Source organism: Hyperoodon ampullatus, assembly GCF_949752795.1.
Source record: "Hyperoodon ampullatus genome assembly, chromosome: 20".
NCBI classification, from domain to species: Eukaryota; Metazoa; Chordata; class Mammalia; order Artiodactyla; family Ziphiidae; genus Hyperoodon; species Hyperoodon ampullatus.
This window is the reverse complement of record NC_136933.1, coordinates 6,414,628-6,434,308: the sequence shown is the minus strand read 5'-3', so window position 1 is coordinate 6,434,308 and position 19,681 is coordinate 6,414,628. Positions and strand designations below refer to the sequence as shown.

The 19,681-nt window shown below is 34.0% G+C and overlaps 1 protein-coding gene across 1 annotated transcript in view; it reads left to right on the top strand.

The window, feature by feature from the left end:
* ADAM32 (ADAM metallopeptidase domain 32) overlaps positions 1–19,681 on the top strand; it is a gene marked incomplete at both ends in the record, with an annotated part of 184,245 nt that overhangs the window by 139,937 nt on the left and 24,627 nt on the right. Inside the window, 4 exons of the mRNA XM_079726555.1 lie at positions 293–473; positions 4,463–4,546; positions 16,255–16,354; positions 17,487–17,540. Of these exons, the coding sequence (XP_079582681.1) occupies positions 293–473; positions 4,463–4,546; positions 16,255–16,354; positions 17,487–17,540 (419 nt within the window). The remainder of the gene's footprint in view (positions 1–292; positions 474–4,462; positions 4,547–16,254; positions 16,355–17,486; positions 17,541–19,681) is intronic.

The following is a 19,681-nucleotide window of genomic DNA, read 5'->3' as shown; positions in this document are numbered from 1 at the left end:
TATATATGTCATTCATTCCAGTGGTTTCAAGTATCATATGTGTATGGGAATAAATCTGAAATCAAAATCTCTATCCTTGGCATCTTTCTTGTGCTACAGACTTGTTAATTAAGCCTGTATCAATGGCTTTACTTTTTACTTTAAATATTAGCATTAAAGTGTTACCTTTTCCTTAGATATATTGCCATAAATGGAGAACCATTGTTTATTTTTACTTTTTGTCAAAGAAAGCAATCTGATACATTCCTAATAAATGCCTAATGCATAATGATATAATTTATTATGTTTGCAGGAATCTTATATGTGGCAGATTAATTTGCACCTACCCCTTTCAAACTCCTTTCCTTCAAGACGGTGCTTCTGTGATTTATGCTTTTGTACGAAATACTGTATGTATAACTATGCACTACACAACGACGAGTGGAGAAGATCCAATGATGGTCAAAAATGGCTCTATTTGTGATACTGGGAGGGTAAATGACTTAAAATCTATTTTTAAAAATCTAGTTTTATTAATTCCTTTAATAAATATTGCAGTTAATTACTAGTGCTTTGTAAACTTAAATATTTGGTTAAGGAGAAAATAAATAAGCTTCAGTTGGCCTCTGAGGGAAATGAGAGTTGTTTGATCCCCATTAGAATTTCAGTGTTGTGTGAGCAAGGAAAATCCAAGTGTTCTGGGGCTGGAGTGGGGAAGAGAGAAATCTTGGGAATACTTGTACTTGTAGTTAAATATTCCATAACATGGAAATTCACTTTTCTTCTTGGAGAAGAAAGAAGAAATCCCACTTAGTAATATATGTCTCTTTGTGGCCCAGTAGATAAGAGCACAACTTAGATGGGGCTGCTAAGAATCAGTCTTCACCTCTTAGTTTCTGACATTTTTCAAGTTACCTAACCAGTCTGAGATACCACAACTGTATGTAAAGTGAGGATAATAATAACATTTACTCTATGGAGTTATTGCAAAGATTAAATGAGATAATAGTATAAAGTGCTTAGCACAATGCCCAGCACATAGTAAGAGCTAAATATAGGTTGGCTATTATTATTTATTGTTATTATAATTTGTTATCTATGAGACCAACCAACCAAATCTGGAGAAAACAGAGGGAATAAATTTACTTCAAAATCTCTACGTTCTAAAAGGAGTTGTTAGACACACCACGGAGGCCAAGAACTAATGAGAAGACTGAACACATTAAAGGCTTAAAAGGGTTAGGGTGTTGGGGTTTAGAAACGGTTTTGTGAGGCCATTTCTCTGCAGAGTGTTGTGATTTCATGTTTGAAAGGAAACCATTTTCACATATATTATTTCATTTTAACCTTGAAACAAATCTCAAATAGTTTAGAAAAAGTATTATTGTACTCATTTAAGAAAACTGCAACTTAGGGAAGTTGATATTGCTAGAAACAAGGGAGTTGGGAATGTATCCTTAATCCTCTGATTATTATACTTTATACTTAAAAGAATGAATATTTGGATGTTTAATACATTCCATAATAGAATGTTAGATATCTATAGTATAGTTTAATGAAAACTTCTAATATCTTTCTTAGGAACTCGAATAATAGCGCATATTTAGTGAAAACTCCTGATTATTGAATTGATTTTCTTTCTATACAAACTTTCGATATGTGCAGTAATACAGAATATTATTTAAACTGTGCTCTTAGGGATGGTTTTGTTAGATTTCAGGCTATTGTAATTAAAAGTGATTTTTTGATTATGATTTTTTTTTTATGTCAGTCTTGTTTCATTTGTTTCTCCCATTTCCCTGCCCTGAATCATTTTTTTGGACTGTTTTTTTTTTTTTTTTTTTGCGGTACGCGGGCCTCTCTCTGCTGTGGCCTCTCCCGTTGCGGAGCACAGGCTCCGGACGCGCAGGCTCAGCGGCCATGGCTCACGGGCCTAGTCGCTCCGCGGCATGTGGGATCTTCCCGGACCGGGGCACGAACCCGTGTCCCCTGCATCGGCAGGCGGACTCTCAACCACTGCGCCACCAGGGAAGCCCTGGACTGTTTTTAAAGAACAATTTTAGGATCACAACAAAATCGAAAGGATGTTAGAGGGATTTCCTACATGCCCTCTTGGCCCCACACAGGCATGTCTTCCCCGTTAATAACATCGCCCACCAGTGTGGTACAGTTGTTACAACTGATCAACCTACATTGACACATGCTTATCACACAAAGAAAATAGTTTACGTAAAGCTATTGTACATCCTATTAGTTTCTGACCTATATTATTTTCCTTCTCTCTTAAGAACTTCTTTTAACATGTCTTGCAAGACAGCTTTCTTAGCGAAAAATTCCCTCCATTTTTGTGTGTCTGAAAAAGTCTTTATCTCTCTTTCACTTTTGAAGGATAATTTTGTGGTATATAGAATTCTAGGTTGGGGATTTTTTTCTGTCAATACTTTAAATATTTTACTCCACTCTTCTGACTGCCTGGTTTCTGCGGAGAAGTCAGATGTAATTCTTATCTTTGTTCCTCTATAGGTACGGTTTTTTAAAAAAATTTTGCTTTTTTCAGGATTTATTCTTTGATTTTCTGTTTGAACACAATATGCCTAAGTGTAGGGGTTTGTTAGTTAGTTAGTTTGTTTGGCATTTATCCTGCTTATTGTTTTCTGAGATTCCTGGAACTGTGGTTTGGTGTCTGACATTAATTTTGGGGAAATCCTTAGTCATTATTGTTTCAAATATTTCTTCTGTTCCTTTTTCTTTTTCTTCTGGCATTTCCATTACATATATGTTATACCTTTTATAGTTGTCCCACAGTCCTTGGATATTCTATGTTATTTTTTTGTCTTTGTTCTTTTTGCTTTTTCATTTTCAAGGATTCTATTGATATATCCTCTAGCTCAGAGATTCTTCCCTCAGCTATTTCCAGTGTACTAATAAGCCCATTAAAGGCATTTATTCATTTTTGTTACAGTGGTTTTTTTTTCATTCCAGCATTTATTTTTATTTTTTTCTTAGGATTGCTGTCTCTCTGCTTCCATCTCCCATCTGTTCTTGCATAATGTCTACTTCATTAGAGCCCTTAGCATATTAATCATAGTTGTTTTAAACTCCTGGTCTGATAATTTCAGTATCCCTGACGTGTATGGATCTGATACTTTCTCCGTTTTTCCAATTGTGTTTTTTAGCTCTTAGTGTAACCTTATCTGTTTTCTTGAGAGCTGGACATGATGAACCAGATAAAAGAACTGCTGTAAATAGACCTTTAGAAATGTGGTGGTGAGGTGTTGTGGGAAGGGGAAGTGTTCTTTAGTCCTATGAACAGGTCTGAGTCTTTCAGTGAACCTGTGCCTCTGGACTGTGAACTTCACAAGTGTTTCTCACATTTTTTCTCCTCCCTTAGATGGGACAGGATGGCTGGAGTGGGCTGGAGTTGGGTATTTCTCTTCTTACACATGGAAGGTTAGAGCTGACTGAAATTGGGTATTTCCCTTCCCCCAGATCAGTTAGGCTCTGATAAAACATCACCAGATTAGGCTCTAGTTAACTAGTTTCTCCTGAGGGCAAGCCTTGTTAAGAACAGAGTGCTCTGGTTACTTCAAAATGGTTCCTTTCCCCCTCCTCCTGCCAGAATACAAGAAATTTTTTTCTCTAATATTTACTGTGAGAACCTGGCTGAGCTCCTGGATGTACATCTCACAAAATTGTGGGGCTCTCCTGGAGTTCCTAACTCTCAGGGGTGTCTGTATTGAGCCTCCAGCAATACATCAGTTACAGTTCAGGCTTTCCGATGCTGGCACGGGTACCTGAGGAGGTTTCCGCTTGTGAATCTTTTCTCTGGTAAGCTGTGACTCCCTGTGTTCACTTGTCTGTCTCCAATTTGGGGGCAGTGGTTTGCCCCCAAATCACTTCTTTTATGGATCCTAAAAGAGTTGTTGCTTCTTCAGTCTGTTCACCTTTTTACTTGCTGTTAGGATGGAGTGTCAACTTCCAGACTCCTTAAATGGGGAACCGAATACCAAAAGCCTGACCCATTTCTTTAAAATTTATTTTAAAAAATAGACTTTATTTTTTAGGGAAGTTTTAGGTTCACATCAAAAGTTGCAGAAAGTACAGGGAGTTCCCATAATCACTTACCCCACAGAAGTGCAGACACCTACACTATCCACAATCCTACACTATTACATCATCCTCACCCAAAGTCCATAGTTTACATAAGACTTATTGGAAAAATCCCCAAATATTTGTAGCTTACACCGCACATTTCTAAATAACACTTATGCCAAAGGAGAAATCTCAAGAGAAATTGAAAAATATTTTTAATTAAATGAAAATACAACATATAAAAATTTGTGGGTTACAGCAGAAGCAGTACTTAATGGAAATTACTGCATTGAATGGCTGTGGTCTTATGTTAGAAAATTACTGATGGTAATGTTACAATAACTGGACTCCTCTAACTCAGAAAAAAATTTTTGTATGTGTTTTTCTTTAGATTTGTGTAAATCGTGAATGTGTAGAATCAAGGATACTTGCAGACAGATCATATAGTTGTTCACTAAAGTGCAATGGACATGGAGTAAGTAAGCACATGATTCGTGTTTTCCCAAATCACCTCTCTTGGACACTTTTCAGCATCATTCGTTAATTTATTCAATGTTTATTGGGTTCCTACTGTGTGCTAGAACATGTTGTATCTACTTAAAATGTGGGGCTGAATTGGGTTACTAAATTTGTAGCCATATGTTTTAGAGGACATTGTACAGAATTAAATTGCTGATGACTCTAGCAAATTTATTATTACAGTTGGGCACTTTTCAGAGGTATTAAATATTCCAATAAATACATTAACCTGTTCATTACGGGAAGATAATTAAGCTAAAGTTTGTGTGTCTATGAATATATAGGGTGAGGGAAAACTATTGGTTTTATCCCTCATTTTGTAATAGACTTTTTTTTTTTCTCAATGAGGCCAATTTATTTCCCATACCAAAAAAGTAAAAAGTGCAGTGGATAGAAGGTTGGATTGTCGATCTCAAGTGACAGTAGAACACACCTATTTTATTTTTTTTCATTTTTTAAAAAATTGGAGTATAGTCGATTTACAATGTCGTGTTAGTTTCAGGTGTACAGCAAAGTGGATCAGTTATACATATACATATATCTGTTATTTTTTAGATTTTTTTCCCATATAGGTTATTATAGAATACTGAGTAGAGTTCCCTGTACTATACAGTAGGTCCTTATTAGTTATCTATTCTATATACAGTAGTGTGTATATGTTAATCCCAAACACTTAATTTATCCCTCCCCCACCCCCTTTTGCCTTTGGTAACCATAAGTTTGTTTTCTACATCTGTGACTCTTTCTGTTTTGTAAATAAGTTCATTTGTACCATTTTTCAGATTCCACATATAGGCAATATCATATGATATTTGTCTTTCTCTCTCTGACTTGCTTCACTTAGTATGATAATCCCTAGGTCCACCCATGTTGCTGCAAATGGCATTATTTCATTCTTTATTATGGCTGAGGAATATTCCATTGTATATGTGTACCACATCTTCTTTATCTACTCTGCTGTTGATGGACATTTAGGTTGCTTCCATGTCTTTGCTATTGTAAATAGTGCTGCAGTGAATATTGGGCTGCATGTATTTTTTCTTTCTTTTTAAAACTTTTAATTTTATATAGTTGATTAACACTGTTGTGTTAGTTTCAGATGTACAGCAAAGTGATTCAGTCACACATATACATGTATCTATTCTTTTTCAAATTATTTTCCCATTTAGGTCGTTACATAATATTGAGCAGAGTTCCCTGTGCTATACAGTAGGTCCTTGTTGGTTATCCATTTTAAATATAGCAGTGTGTACATGTCAATCCCCAACTGCCTAACTATCCCTTCCCCCCCACCCTTCCCCACCGGTAACCATAAGTTCATCTTCTAAGTCTGTGAGTGTTTCTGTTTTATAAATAAGTTTATTTGTATCGTTTCTTTTTAGATTCTGCATATAAGCAATATCATATTTCTCTTTCTCTGTCTGACTTACTTCACTCAGCATGACAGTCTCTAGGTCCATCCATGTTGCTGCAAATGGCATTATGTCATTCCTTTTAATGGCTGAGTAATATTCCATTGTATATATGTACCACATCTTCTTTATCTACTCCTCTTTTGATGGACATTTAGATTGCTTCCATGTCTTGGCTATTGTAAATAGTGCTGCAGTGAACACTGGGGTGCATGTATCCTTTCAGACCATGTTTTTCTCCAGATACATGTCCAGGAGTGAGATTGCAGGATCGTATGGTAGCTCTATTTTTAGTTTTTTAAGGAAACTCCATACTGTTCTCCATAGTGGCTGCACCAATTTACATTGACACCAACAGTGTAGGAGGGTTCCCTTCTCTCTACACCCTCTGCAGCATTTATTATTTATGGATTGTTTTGATCATAGCTATTTTGCCTGGTTTGAGGTAATGTCTCTTTGTAGTTTTGATTTGCATTTCTCTAATAATTAGCGATGTTGAACTTCTTTTCATGTGCCTCTTGGCCATCTGTATGTTGTCTTTGGAGAAATGTCTATTTAGGTTTTCTGCCCATGTTTTGATTGGGTTGTTTTCTTTTGATGATATTAAGTTGCATGAGCTGTTTGTAAATTTTGGAGACTAATCCCCTGTTGGTCACATCATTGGCAAATATTTGCTCCCATTCTATGGGTTGCCTTTTTGTTTTGTTTATGGTGTCCTTTGCTGTGCAAAAGCTTTTGAGCTTAATTAGGTCCCATTTGTTTATTTTTGTTTTATTTCCATTACTCTGGGAGACAGATTGAAAAAGATATTGCTTTGATTTATGTCAGAGAGTGTTCCACATGTTTTCTTTTAAGAGTTTTACAGTGTCCTCTCTCACATTTAGGTCTAATCCATTTTGAGCTTATTTTTGTGTATGGTGTTAAAGAATGTTCTAATTTCATTTTTTTACATGTAGCTGTCCAGTTTTCACAGCAGCATTTATTGAAGAGACTGTTTTTCCTCTATTGTATAATCTTGCCTTCTTTGGTCAAATTAATTGACCATAGGTGCATGGGTTTATTTCTGGGCTTTCTGTCCTGTTCCATTGATCTATAAGTCTGTCTTTGTGCCAGTACCGTACTGTTTTGATGACTGTAGCTTTATAGTATAGTCTGAAGTCAGGGAGCTGATTCCTCCAGCTTTGTTTTTCTTTTTCAAGGTTGCTTTGGCTCTCTAGGTTCTTTGTGTTTCCATACAGATTTTAAGATTCTTTTTGTTGTTCTAGGTCTGCAAAACATGCCATTGGTATTTTGATAGGGATTGCATTGAGTCTGTAGATCGCCTTGGGTAGTATAGTCATTTTGACGATCAAAGAACATGGTATATCTTTCCATCTGTTTGTGTCATATTAGATATCGTGCATCAGCATCTTACAGTTTTTGGAGTACAGGTCTTTTGCCTCCTTAGGTAGGTTTACTCCCAGGTATTTTATTCTTTTTGATGTGATGGTTAATGGAATTGTTTCCTTATTTTCTCTTTCTGGTCTTTTGTTGTTAGTGTATAGAAATACAACAGATTTCTATGTATTAATTTTATATCCTTCAGCTTTACTGAATTCATTGATGAACTCTAGTAGTTTTCTGGTAGCACCTTTAGGATTTTCTATGTATGGTACCATATCATCTGCAAATAATGACAGTTTTACTTCTTCTCTTCCAATTTGTATTCCTTTTATTTCATTTTCTTCTCTGATTGCTATGGTTAGGACTTCCAAAACTATGTTGAATAATAGTGGTGAGAGTGGACATCCTTGTCTTATTCCTGACCTTAGAGGAAATGCTTTCAGCTTTTCACCGTTGAGTATGATGTTAGCTGTGGGCTTGTCATATATTGCCTTTGTTATGTTCAGGTATATTCCCTCTATGCCCACATCCTGAAGAGTTTTTATCATAACTAGGTGTTGAATTTTGTCAAAGGCTTTTTCTGGATCTATTGAGATGATCATATAGTTTCTATTCTTCAATTTGCTAATGTGGTGTATCACACTGATTGATTTGTGGATACTGAAAAATCCTTGCATCCCTGGGATATATCCCACTTGATCATGGTATATGATTCTTTGAATGTTTTGTTGGATTCGATTTACTAGTATTTTATTGAGGATTTTTGCATCCATGTTCATCAGTGATATTGACCTGTAATTTTCTTTTTATGTGATATCTTTGTCTGGTTTTGGTATTGGGGTGATGGTGCCCTCACAGAATGAGTTTGGGAGTCTTCCTTCCTCTGCAGTTTTCTGGAAGAGTTTCAGAGAATAGGGGTTGACTCATCTCTAAATGTTTGGTAGAATTTGCCTGTGAAGCCATCTGGTCCTGGACTTCTATTTGTTGGGAGTTTTTTACTTACAGTTTCAATTTTAGAACTTGTGATTGGTCTGTTCATATTTTCTATTTCTTCCTGGTACAGTCTTGTCCATTTCTTCTAGGTTTTCCATTTTATTGGCCTGTATAGTCTCTTATGATCCTTTGTATTTCTGTGGTGTCAGTTGTAACTTCTTTTTCTTTTCTAATTTTATTGATTTGAGACCTCTCCTTTTTTTTTTACTTTTCCTTGATGAGTCTGGCTAAAGGTTTATCAATTTTGTTTATCTTTTCAAAGAACCAGCTTTTAGTTTCATAGATGTTTTCTATTGTCTCTTTGTTCTGATTTCATTTATTTCTGCTCTGATCTTTATGATTTATTTCTTTCTACTAACTTTGGGTTTTGTTTCTTCTCCTTTCTCTAGTTGCTTTAGGTGTAAGATTAGGTTGCTTACTTGAGATTTCTTTTCCCTGCTGTATGACTGTATTGCTATAAACTTTCAATATTTAGTTTTATGAGCTGTTTGTATATTTCATATATTTCAAAATATATGTTTCAAAATGTATATTTTGAAAATGTATATTTCAAAAATGTATAAATGTATACATGTATACATATAAATGTATAAATGTATATTTTGAAACCATGTTTCGTTACTGTTTTTTTTATTCTAGACTCATTTAGTCATGTACAGAAATATATATATACATATATTCTTTGATATTAGCAAGAGCTCAGAGCTCTGCTGGGCACATAGTAGGAACTCAAATCTTTGCTGAATGAATATCTGTCTATGGATGGATATTAGATAGATATAGGTGGTATTGCACTTTTCTATGTCTTTTTCATTCAACAATATTTTACTTAAATCCTTCCGAGTCAGTAGATATAGGTTTAATAAGTATTTTTTTGTGCATATGTCATTGCATGCTGGCACCTGTATTTCTGTGGGAAGATTACCAGGAGTGTGACTGCTTGGTTGAAGGGTATATATGTTTAAAATTCTAATATAAATCTGTTAAAGCCATATTTCTTTCCCAGAATGCCCAAACACTTTTAAATTTACTTGCAATGTAAACAAATACCTCCTCTACTTCATCTCTCTCCCTTACCCCCAATCTTGAGCTTGAGATCTAGAAATATTCCTTTGAACACTCTGTGCATGTCAAATAAAACTTACCTGGAGCCTAAATTTGTCCAACAGGGCAATTGTTGACCGGCTAACAATCTAAGTTCTCACTCCTTCAAATTCACGGACATTGCTTATTCTTTTCTTCCCCGTAAAATAAGTAGTACTTACTCATCATTGAAGACTTTGAAAATTTAGAAATCTAAAGTAGAAAGAAAAAAATTAACCATATTTTTTTTACAATACAGAGTTAACTCTTCTCCTGCAAGCTTTGTTTCTTTGTCAATGTATGTACACGTGTACATATGTATAAATTCACTTATTCATTCATTCATCAAATGTGTTTATTTGTGTGGGTATGCAAATTTATTCATTGAGTCACTGATTCAACGAAGCAGACATGGTACTATATATAAAGGGAAATAGCTTGCTTTTTTAATCCCACGCATTTCTCTCTTAAGAACTTTTCCATGCTTTAAATATTGCCTAAAAACCATTATAAGAAACAATATTATTTACAATTGGCCCTCCATATCCATGGATGTGGAACCTGCAGATATGGAGGGCCAACTACTATGCAGTTTATATAAAGAACTTTGATATCTACAGGGGTCCTGGAACCAATCCCCATTGGATACTGAGAGATGACTGTAACTTCTTTATTTTAACCATTCTGTTATGTTAAATATCATGTGATATTTGATTCTTCATTATTATCAAAATTTGCTTTGATGAACAAACTTGTACATGAATAATTTTAAGCATTCTTGCTAATTCTATAGGATAGATTCCCCAAACTAGAATTATAGAGTGTAAGGGGGTAATCCCCTTTAAGATATTAACCTAAAACTTTTAAATGCTTTCCAATAAGTTTTATAAATTTATTCTATGGGAATAGGCATACGAGAATGCCTCTTTCATTTCTTCCTCTCAAGTCTAAGTACTATTTTATTTTTGATATTTGCCAACTTGATACACAAGAGAAAGTTCTTCACTATGGTTTTAATTGTCTCCTTTGACTGTTAGTGAAATTGAACATATATTCATATGTTTAATAACCATGTGTTGATCAGTAAATTATCTATTCCTGCCTTTTGCCCATTGGTGTCTAAGATGTGGTTCCAAGTATATTATTCATTTGTCAAATATGTATAATGGCTGTTTTATTTTCTTGACCTATGTATTCTCATACCAGTATAATATTTTTTGCATTTTATAGCTATTGGTAAAAATCAAATATTTATATTGATATGTCAGATTTTCTAATTATCCCATTTTTGGATTATTTATTCAAGTCTTTGTTATTTTCAGAATAGTTTTATGTTTTCTTCACATGATGTTGCATTTTCCTTGTTAAAATTATTTATACGTATCACATAGTTTTGTTACTGGTGTGATTAGGGATCTTTCCTCATTACATTTACTGTGTAACAAAGTTAATGATATTTGCATATTCATTTCTATTCAGGCAACTTACTAAACTATAGAAAATTTTTGAGGTTTTTGGTAGACAGTCATCTCTTGAAAATAGCAATAAAATTACCCATTTATTTCTAGTGGCTGTACTTTCAGTTCTTTCTATTGCTTTATTATATTGACTGGATCTTAAAGGAAAATTGAAAATATTAGTGGTTATTTCCTAGGTACCTTGGAAGTCAACCTTGCCCTCTGATGCAATGTGTCTCAGATTCTTCTTGAGTTATCCAGCCCTATTTATGTAATCAATCACTCTGAGAAGCTCTGGTACTTTTGAAAAGAGGATGATATTCAAGACCATAATTAGATCCCTAGGGGTACACACTGTATTTTTTTTCACATGAGGAGAGACACAGTGGAGAAACAGTGAGGCTACTATCCGCTGTTTTTAAAAGAATTACCCTTTTCTCAGAAGTTCGTGGATTTTTTGGAGTATGGAAGAATACATGGATCTTTAATCACAGTTTTGCCATAAACAAGTAGAAAGCTGGAAAGAAATGTATGGAACAACAGTTTTCAGATATTAGACAATAGGCAGCATAGGGCTTTATTCCCTGAGAGAAGGGAAACAAAAGAGATGTGATTTCCCTGGCTCTCTTCCTATTGTCAGGTTTTGGACTGCAGCGACTTGGGTGGGATCTGGACTGAGTTCAGGCTCAGTAGCTTGAGGAGAAGGAGATTGGCTTTATGAGAGATTAAAGTGGATGGAATCTGTGAAGCAATGTTCCAGGGAAGAAGCATTGATATGCAGGAAGAGGTTCAGAAATTTGCATAGAGGTCCTTATGGGTCTATTGGTGAAGATCAAACCACACAAGACCAGGGAAAGAATGACAGAACTGTTAAGCTGAACAATTATCAATGTTTAGAGAAGGCTGGGAGTTAATTTGAGTTATAATCAGTCAGAGTGAAGGGGTGTTTTTGAAAACCTGGGACATTCACTAGAGATCCCAGAAGAGTCATGCTTTACTAGTAGCACTAAATTAGCCTTAGAGAAAAGGATATTCTAAATCTGCCCTATCAAAGTTTAAAAACAAGCCTTGATTAAGCTGTTCTGCAAGTAACTTAACTGCCTGCCAGCACCAATATGGCAATCTTTAAAGGAAAACAACACATTCTACAATATGATATTCACAGTATCCATCATAACATTTTAGAAAGTAACAGACATACAAAGGAGAATTATGTGGCCCATACCAGGAGAAAAATTTAGTCAATAGAAATAAACCCGGAAGTGTTAAAAATAATATAATTAGTTGACAGGGATTTTAAAAAGCTATTACAAATATTCCCATGGATTTAAAATAAAACATTAACATGGTAAGAAGAGAACTGGGAGATATAAAAAGCACATGGAATTTATAGAAATAGGAAAACACCATAACTGAAATGAAAAATTCTTTGGATGGTATTAACAGCACAACTGACACAGCAGAAGAAAATGTCAGTGAACTTAAAGATAAGGCAATAGAAACTATTCAAACTGAAGCAAAAAACGTAAAAAAGACTGAAAAAAAAATGAATCAGTGACCCATTAGATGCTGTCAAATGGTTCAGCATATGTGTAATTAGTGTTGCAGAAGAAGAGAAAGAGGGGAGGCTAGAAAAAATTTTAAGGAATTTTCAAAATTTGACAAAGCATGAACTCAAAGTTCCAGGAAGTTCAATACATCTCAAGCCAGAAAAACACAGATACATACCAAGACACCTTATAATCAAATTACTGAAATCAACAATAAAGGGAGTAGTTTTTTTTTAGGCTGAAGAACAACTTTTATTTATTAAGAATGAATAATGATATAATATATAATAATGAAAATAATAATCAAGAACTAATAATGTATCAAGAAGAAGGATTATTACTGACTGATACACATAACTGAAAAGCCCAAGCATGGCTAGATTCCAAGACTCAGATGATGCTGTCAGGATTCTCCCTCCCTCCATCCCCCGATTTGGCTCCCTTCCCTCTAGGATTCACTTTCATGCAGACTCTCCACACATGTGGTAATAAAAGTGGCATTCAGCAGCTCTAAGTTTAAATCCTACCAGCAGTAACTCTGAGACAAATAGCTTCTCTTTCTAAAGGGTTCCAATACATTGACTAATTGGCCTGATCCGGTTCATGCACCAACCTCTGGGCATGGAAAGTGTGATGCATGGAAGCTGGGCAGGGTCACGTCCCGCAGTAACCACACTGCCGATTTATAAAGGATTCATTTCCCCCAAGAAAATTTCAGGTACTGTTACCAGCTGAATAGTGTAGATTCTGGGAAGAAAAAAATAGCAGATGTTCATTACTATTATCTTAAGACCATAACCACTTAACCATATTTCTCAGATAAAGAGGTTTACTGAAATAGCTATGTGTGTGATGGTTAAAGTATTACATTAAAAAGGGACATTGAGTGATTAAGTCTACACCGATGTATTCATAAAGGTAGTCTCAAATGCCCACAAACAATGTTGAACACAAGAACAAATGCTCAACTTTGGCTTGTCACAATAATAAATGACAATAAAAAATATACCAAGGACCAAGAGCAGAGATTTGAGGCCTAAAATCCATATCTATACTATGATTTCTACTCAACCAAGGTTGATTGAAACAGGTAACATCCAATTAATAAAAGAGGTGGTTGCTTTAGTTATAAAAAGATAAATTATTGGTGTTCAGTCAATCCTATTCATTCCGAAACAAACATGAAAGCAAAATATGATGTTCTTTTGTCCCCATTTTTTCCCCTAACAATTTCAAAGCTACAGAAACACTGAAGACTATTACAATGAACATCCACATACCCTTCACTTAGATTTACCAGTGATTAACATTTTGCTGTACTTGCTTTCCCTAATAAAGGGAATATTTTAAATGTAGTCGGAGGAGAAAGATACATTGCATCTGGAGGAACAACGATAAGGTATTTTCTTATCAGAAAATATGTAAGACAGAAAAAATTAAATGACGTCATTTAAGTGTGAGAAAAAAACTCATTTAGTGTTCTATATCCAATGAAAGTATTTCAGAAATTAAGGATATAAAAGAATTGTTTCAGATATAAACATCTGAGAGAACTTGTTGCTAGAAGATATGCACTAAAGGAAATATTAAACTATATTCAGATGGAAGGAAAAAAATGTCATATGGAAATGTGGATCTACACAAAGCAATGAAGAGTGCTGGAAATGAAAAAGGTGTGGATAAATATAAAATAGTGTATTTCATTTAAACTTTTAAGAAGACAATGGACTTTTTACAGTAAACACAATAATAATGTATTCTGGCATTTATAGCATATTTAGGCAAAGTTGTTTCTATTGCTGTGATTTTCATTTGCATTTCTCTTATGATTAATGGTGTTGAGCATCGGTTCATATTCTTGGTGGCCATTTGTATATCATCTTTGGAGAAATATCTACTCAAGTCCTTTGCCCATTTTAAAGTTAGGTTATTTGATTTTTTTTTGTTGACTTGTAGGATTTCGTTGTATATTCTGGATATTAACCGTTTATCAGATATATGGTTTGCAAGTTTTCTGTTCTATAGGTTGCCTTTTCACTCTATTGATTGTTTCCTTTGATGCACAAATGTTTTTAAGTTCGTTGTATAGCCATTTGTCTATTTTTACTTTTGTTGCTTGTGCTTTTAGTGTCATATCCAAGATATCATTGTGAAGTCCAATGTTACGAAGCTTTCCCCCTATGTTTTCTTCTTGGAGTTTTATAGTCTTAGGTCTTACATTTAGGTATTTAATCCATTTTGAGTTAATCTTCATATATGGTGTGAGATAAGGGTCCAACTTCATTCTTTTGCATTGGGTATCTAGTTTTCCGAGCACCATTTGCTGAAGTGATTCTTTCCCCATTGAGTGGTCTTGGCACCCTTGTCAAAGCTCCTTTGACTATATCAGTAATATGTTTACCAATAACAGTAACTGAATAGATAAATGGAGATATGGGGAAACTCTTTTTTATAGTATAAACAATATAGAAGGAATAATGGAGTTAAATAATTATCAATGGATGCTAAAACTAGTGGGTGAAAGTTTTACAAGGACCCAGATACTTTCATAATCTCACAAATATCTCCTCACAAATTGCTTATCAATTACAAATGGAGGCATGGTAACTTACAGTGGAAAAAACTTGGAAGACAGCACCTTAACCAAGTGATCCAAAAGTAACAACACAATATTATGACAAAGTGACAACATGGTGTCTCCTGAGAAGGATGAAATACTTCTGTGAGGTATTTCACAGTAGGCATACACATACACACACAACAACATGAAGGTGATGTGATGTGATAGAGCTAAGGCAATGGATACCCCAAACAGAATACTTTTTTCCTGTACATTTAAGCCATGGAATAAAGAAATTAGATTCATGTTCTTAAATTGAGATCTTAGAAATTGAGAGATGTTTTATATTATTTTGAGAAGTAGCATAGCATAGTGGTCAAGGGCAGAGACTGTGAAACCAGATAGCTTCAGTTTAAATCCTGTCTCCATCACTTACTAGCCATGTGACCTTTGGCAAGTTAAATGTCTATGCCTCAGTTTATTCATCTGTAAAGTAGGAATAATAATAGTTCCAACCTTGTAGGGCTACTGTGAGGATTTGATGAGTGAATCTATATAAAGTGCTCAGAATAGAGACTCACACATAGTAAGCACCATAAAGTAGTTTGCTATTATTAATTAATTAATTACAGAAATTAATTATCTGATGCCCTCTTGGAATACAAAAAAACCTTTGCTTAAAAATCAAACAAACAAAAGCTAATAAATTAAACAAACCTGATCCTGGTCAAGGGCAGTATTATGCTAGTAAATGTTTACCAACTAGTGTGAGGAAGGGTAAAATCCTCATTTGTAAGTACAAATACTTCAAACTACCCCATGATGTCACAGAACTTGGAGATGGGAAGAGATGTTACACACTCAGCCCTGGGAGCTGATACTGGCTGGCTCTAACACACCACTGGAATGGTCTCATTTTCATTAGAATTTATGTAGGTGTTTCTGAAATTGCACACTAAATTTTCAGGTGAACATTTGAAGGTGTTAAATTTTCCAGGTGCAAATATTGTGAGCCTCACTTTACAGCTGCTTTTTAGCGTGTGTGTGTGCGTGTGTGCACTTTAGGCTAAAAAACCAAGCATTCAATTTGTAGAATTCTCTAAATAAATCAAATAAAATTACACTAGATGAAAATACAAAAGTAAGCTTGATGATCCATCTGATAATTTTATTTTCTATGAGAACATATTTTTAAGTGACCATTTGAATTAAAAAAATGATTCTAGGTGTGCACTTCTGAGATGACATGCAACTGTTCTAGTGGCTACAGCCCTCCAGATTGCCAAGCGCGCTCCAGAATATCTTCCAGATTGCCTGGGGGACAGGGCAAGTATCTATCTCTTCTTATATCCAGTTAATAAAATTCTCAAATTGCTTACCTTCACAAAGACAAAGTTCGATTTTTGCCACTTTGAAAGAAACCAGTATTTGTAATTAAAAGGTAAATAGGCTGCCTCAAGAAATAGACACCAAATATGCTTTCTTAATCTTGCTTTTTGTCCTAATATTAATTTTGAATATGATTGAAGCTGAGGGTATCTTTTAAAATTTTTATTTACTTATGTCTGACTTTCTCCTTTAAACTGTCTTTCAACCTTTTCCCCCTTTTATGCCTGATCCTGTGGTCTCAGCTCTATATAAGCAACACACCCTGTGTCCAGCACTGTTAATATGTGTCTGTTATAGAAGAAATAAAGGAAATAGAAGATAAGTTTTTAGTCTGGCATTTATAGTTTAAATGATAAAAATCCATTAATTGCTGCTAAAGAGATGACAGAAGGGGCTAAAACGATATTCTGTTTGTTCACCATGACTTTAGTTTTCGTCATTCATTAATTGATTCAGCAAATATTTATTGAATTACTAATATATACCAGGTGCTCATCATATGGCACTAGGCATGTACAGTAAACAAAACAAAGTCCCACTCCTCATGGAATTTAAAGAATACCCAGTGCTAACTAGCGGCAGAATTAGGATTAGGAATCAAGACTCCTATTTTTTATGGCAGTGACGTTTTAGTAGCACTGCAGTGACTCCGTATGTAAAAACAGATCCCTAAATGTAAAAGAGCCAACAGTCTAATAAATAAAAACAGGATATGCACAGATATAGTGGAATTCTGTGATAATGCACCTTGTAACAATGCAAGTTTGTTGGATAACCTTACAAACAGATTATATATCATTGAAGTTTTGGTGTCCCACTTATAGTGGGATTTTGCTGTAGCTGCTGTATAATGTAGAATACATTGGAACTTTCTGGAACTTAGTTTCTATTCTTTTAGAATGAGAGTTTATAGAGATAGTCTCAAGTATTATGATTCTATTATTATTTTCCATGTTCCTTGAATAACAATAAAAATTAAGAACATTGTAATCAGTTTGCTGTAACTTGAAAGTGAAAGTAGACAGCTTAATTTTTTTACTCTGATTTTTTAATGTATTTTTATTTTTAGGTTTAATCAAGGAAAGAGGTTTTGAGAAGGCTGGGAAGAAGTGGTGGCTTTTGGGTATCTACATTGCTTTACCTGTTCTCGTCGTAGCAACCGTAGTAGCTGTTTCATGGAAGCCTTTGAAAAAGTGGCTCAGCAAGAAAGAGGAACCCCAAAGTAGCGAGTAAATTGAATTTGTGTTCTGACGTTAAACTTTAGCACCATTTAAATCTAGTCACATATAAGGAAATATTATGAGCAGCCATAATACTTTACATTTTACAGGAATTTTGAATGCTACAACAGTATCTCATTTAATTATTTGAGATAGCTTTGAATATCCTTATTTTAAAGATGCAAAAATTTTGGAATGTGGTTTTAATGACTTGCCAATGTCATCTCCTTGGTAATTGAGAGAGGAAGAACTAAAATGTATCCATATCTATTGCTTTCAAATGCCCAGTGATCCGTGTCACCTACAGGAGAAGTACCAGAAGTATTTATTTGGAATGCAGATTTATGAGCCATATCACAAATGAAATATTTCAGTTTGCATTGCTGCCTCATGTAAGAAATAATTTTAAAAATATTCTCTGGGAAAAGTCTTCAGAAGGCAAATTTATAATTTAGTATATAAAATATTTTTATTTAAAAATATAGTTCAAAAACAAAGACAGAAGAAGGTGACAAACAACCGTTTGCCCACCACTGGAAATAAACATGAATATTTTGTTTCTCTTATGAAATAAACCGCTGTATATACAGGTGCAATCCCCATCTCCCTTTCTGCGGAGAACAACCTCTGCACTGAAAGCTGGTGTGTATCACATATTTTTACTACACATGGCTACATCCCTGTGCCATATCTAGAATTATATATAATTTTAAATATTTATACTTTATACATATGTATACCCTTCTAATTCTAAGTTTGTTTTTCCTTTTTCTTTTTTATGAGCAGTCTTCTCAGAGGTTTTTCTATTTTATTAGTAATTTAAAAATATAACTTGTCGTCCTGTTGAGATCCCTATATTTCCTTGTGTTTATTATCCTTAACTTATGCTCTGTTCCTCTTTGCTACTCTCTTCACCTTTGCTATGTGTTTGTTAATTCTACCTTTCTGGAGTCTAATGCTTTGTTTATTAATTTTCAATTTTTCTTATTTTCCTAATATGCTTTTAAAGTAAAAACTTTCTCCCTTATATATCATTTCATCTACATTCTCCAGTTTTTAAGATATAGCTGATATTCAGTTTAAAAAATTAGAAACTTCCAGCACGATTTCTTATTTAAATCATGAACAAATCATGGTCTTTAGTTTTCAGTTATATGATTTATTTTTGTTGCTGTAAAAGTTATTTTCCAATTTTATTACTTATTGGGAAAGCTTTGTCTCTGATTTAGACTCTTAAATGTTGGAACCAGAAAGGAAGCCATTTTTTCGTAAAAATGTATGCTTGATACGCATACTTCGATTAATGTGATACAGTATGTTTTTTTCTTTGTTTTTAGAAAAAACTTTTTAATTGTGCTGTTTCAAATCATCTTTATACTTACTGGGTTTTAAAATTTTTTCTCTGCTTGATAATTCATTTTCTATGAGAGGCAAACTAAGGTTTTCTAATATGTCATGGCTTTCTCTTTGATTGTTGAGACTTCTGCTTTATATACTCTGAGGCAGTGACTAAATGCATAATGTTCAACATAGTTATATCTTCTTGGTGTATTTTCTTTTTATCATTAATAATTGTATCTTAAATTCTATTCTCATTCTTATATTGCTATATATCAACTTGCTCTTTGAAAGTTAGACTTACCTATTACTATTTTTCATCCCTTATTTTCAACCTTTCTTTGATTTTAGTTGGTATATTATAAACAGCCTTTATATGAAATGCAGTAGTGGAGTTTGTTACATTTATACACTTAATATATTATGACATATATTCACATTGAAATTTACCATCTTATTTTCTTCCTACTTACTATCCTCTTTTTTGTTTCTTTTTTTTTTTTTTTGCATTTTTTCCTTTTCTCAAAATCCATTTTCTTGATTGTGCTTTTTCTTCTTCTTTTCTTTTTCTCTTCTACTATTTTGTACATTTTTATATTCTGTTTTTATTGTTTTAATGATTTTTGTTAACTTTTAGCATTTGTAGCTAATGTTGTATAATGTCTTAATTTAATCTTTGTATATAATCTTCTGAATAACACAAGAA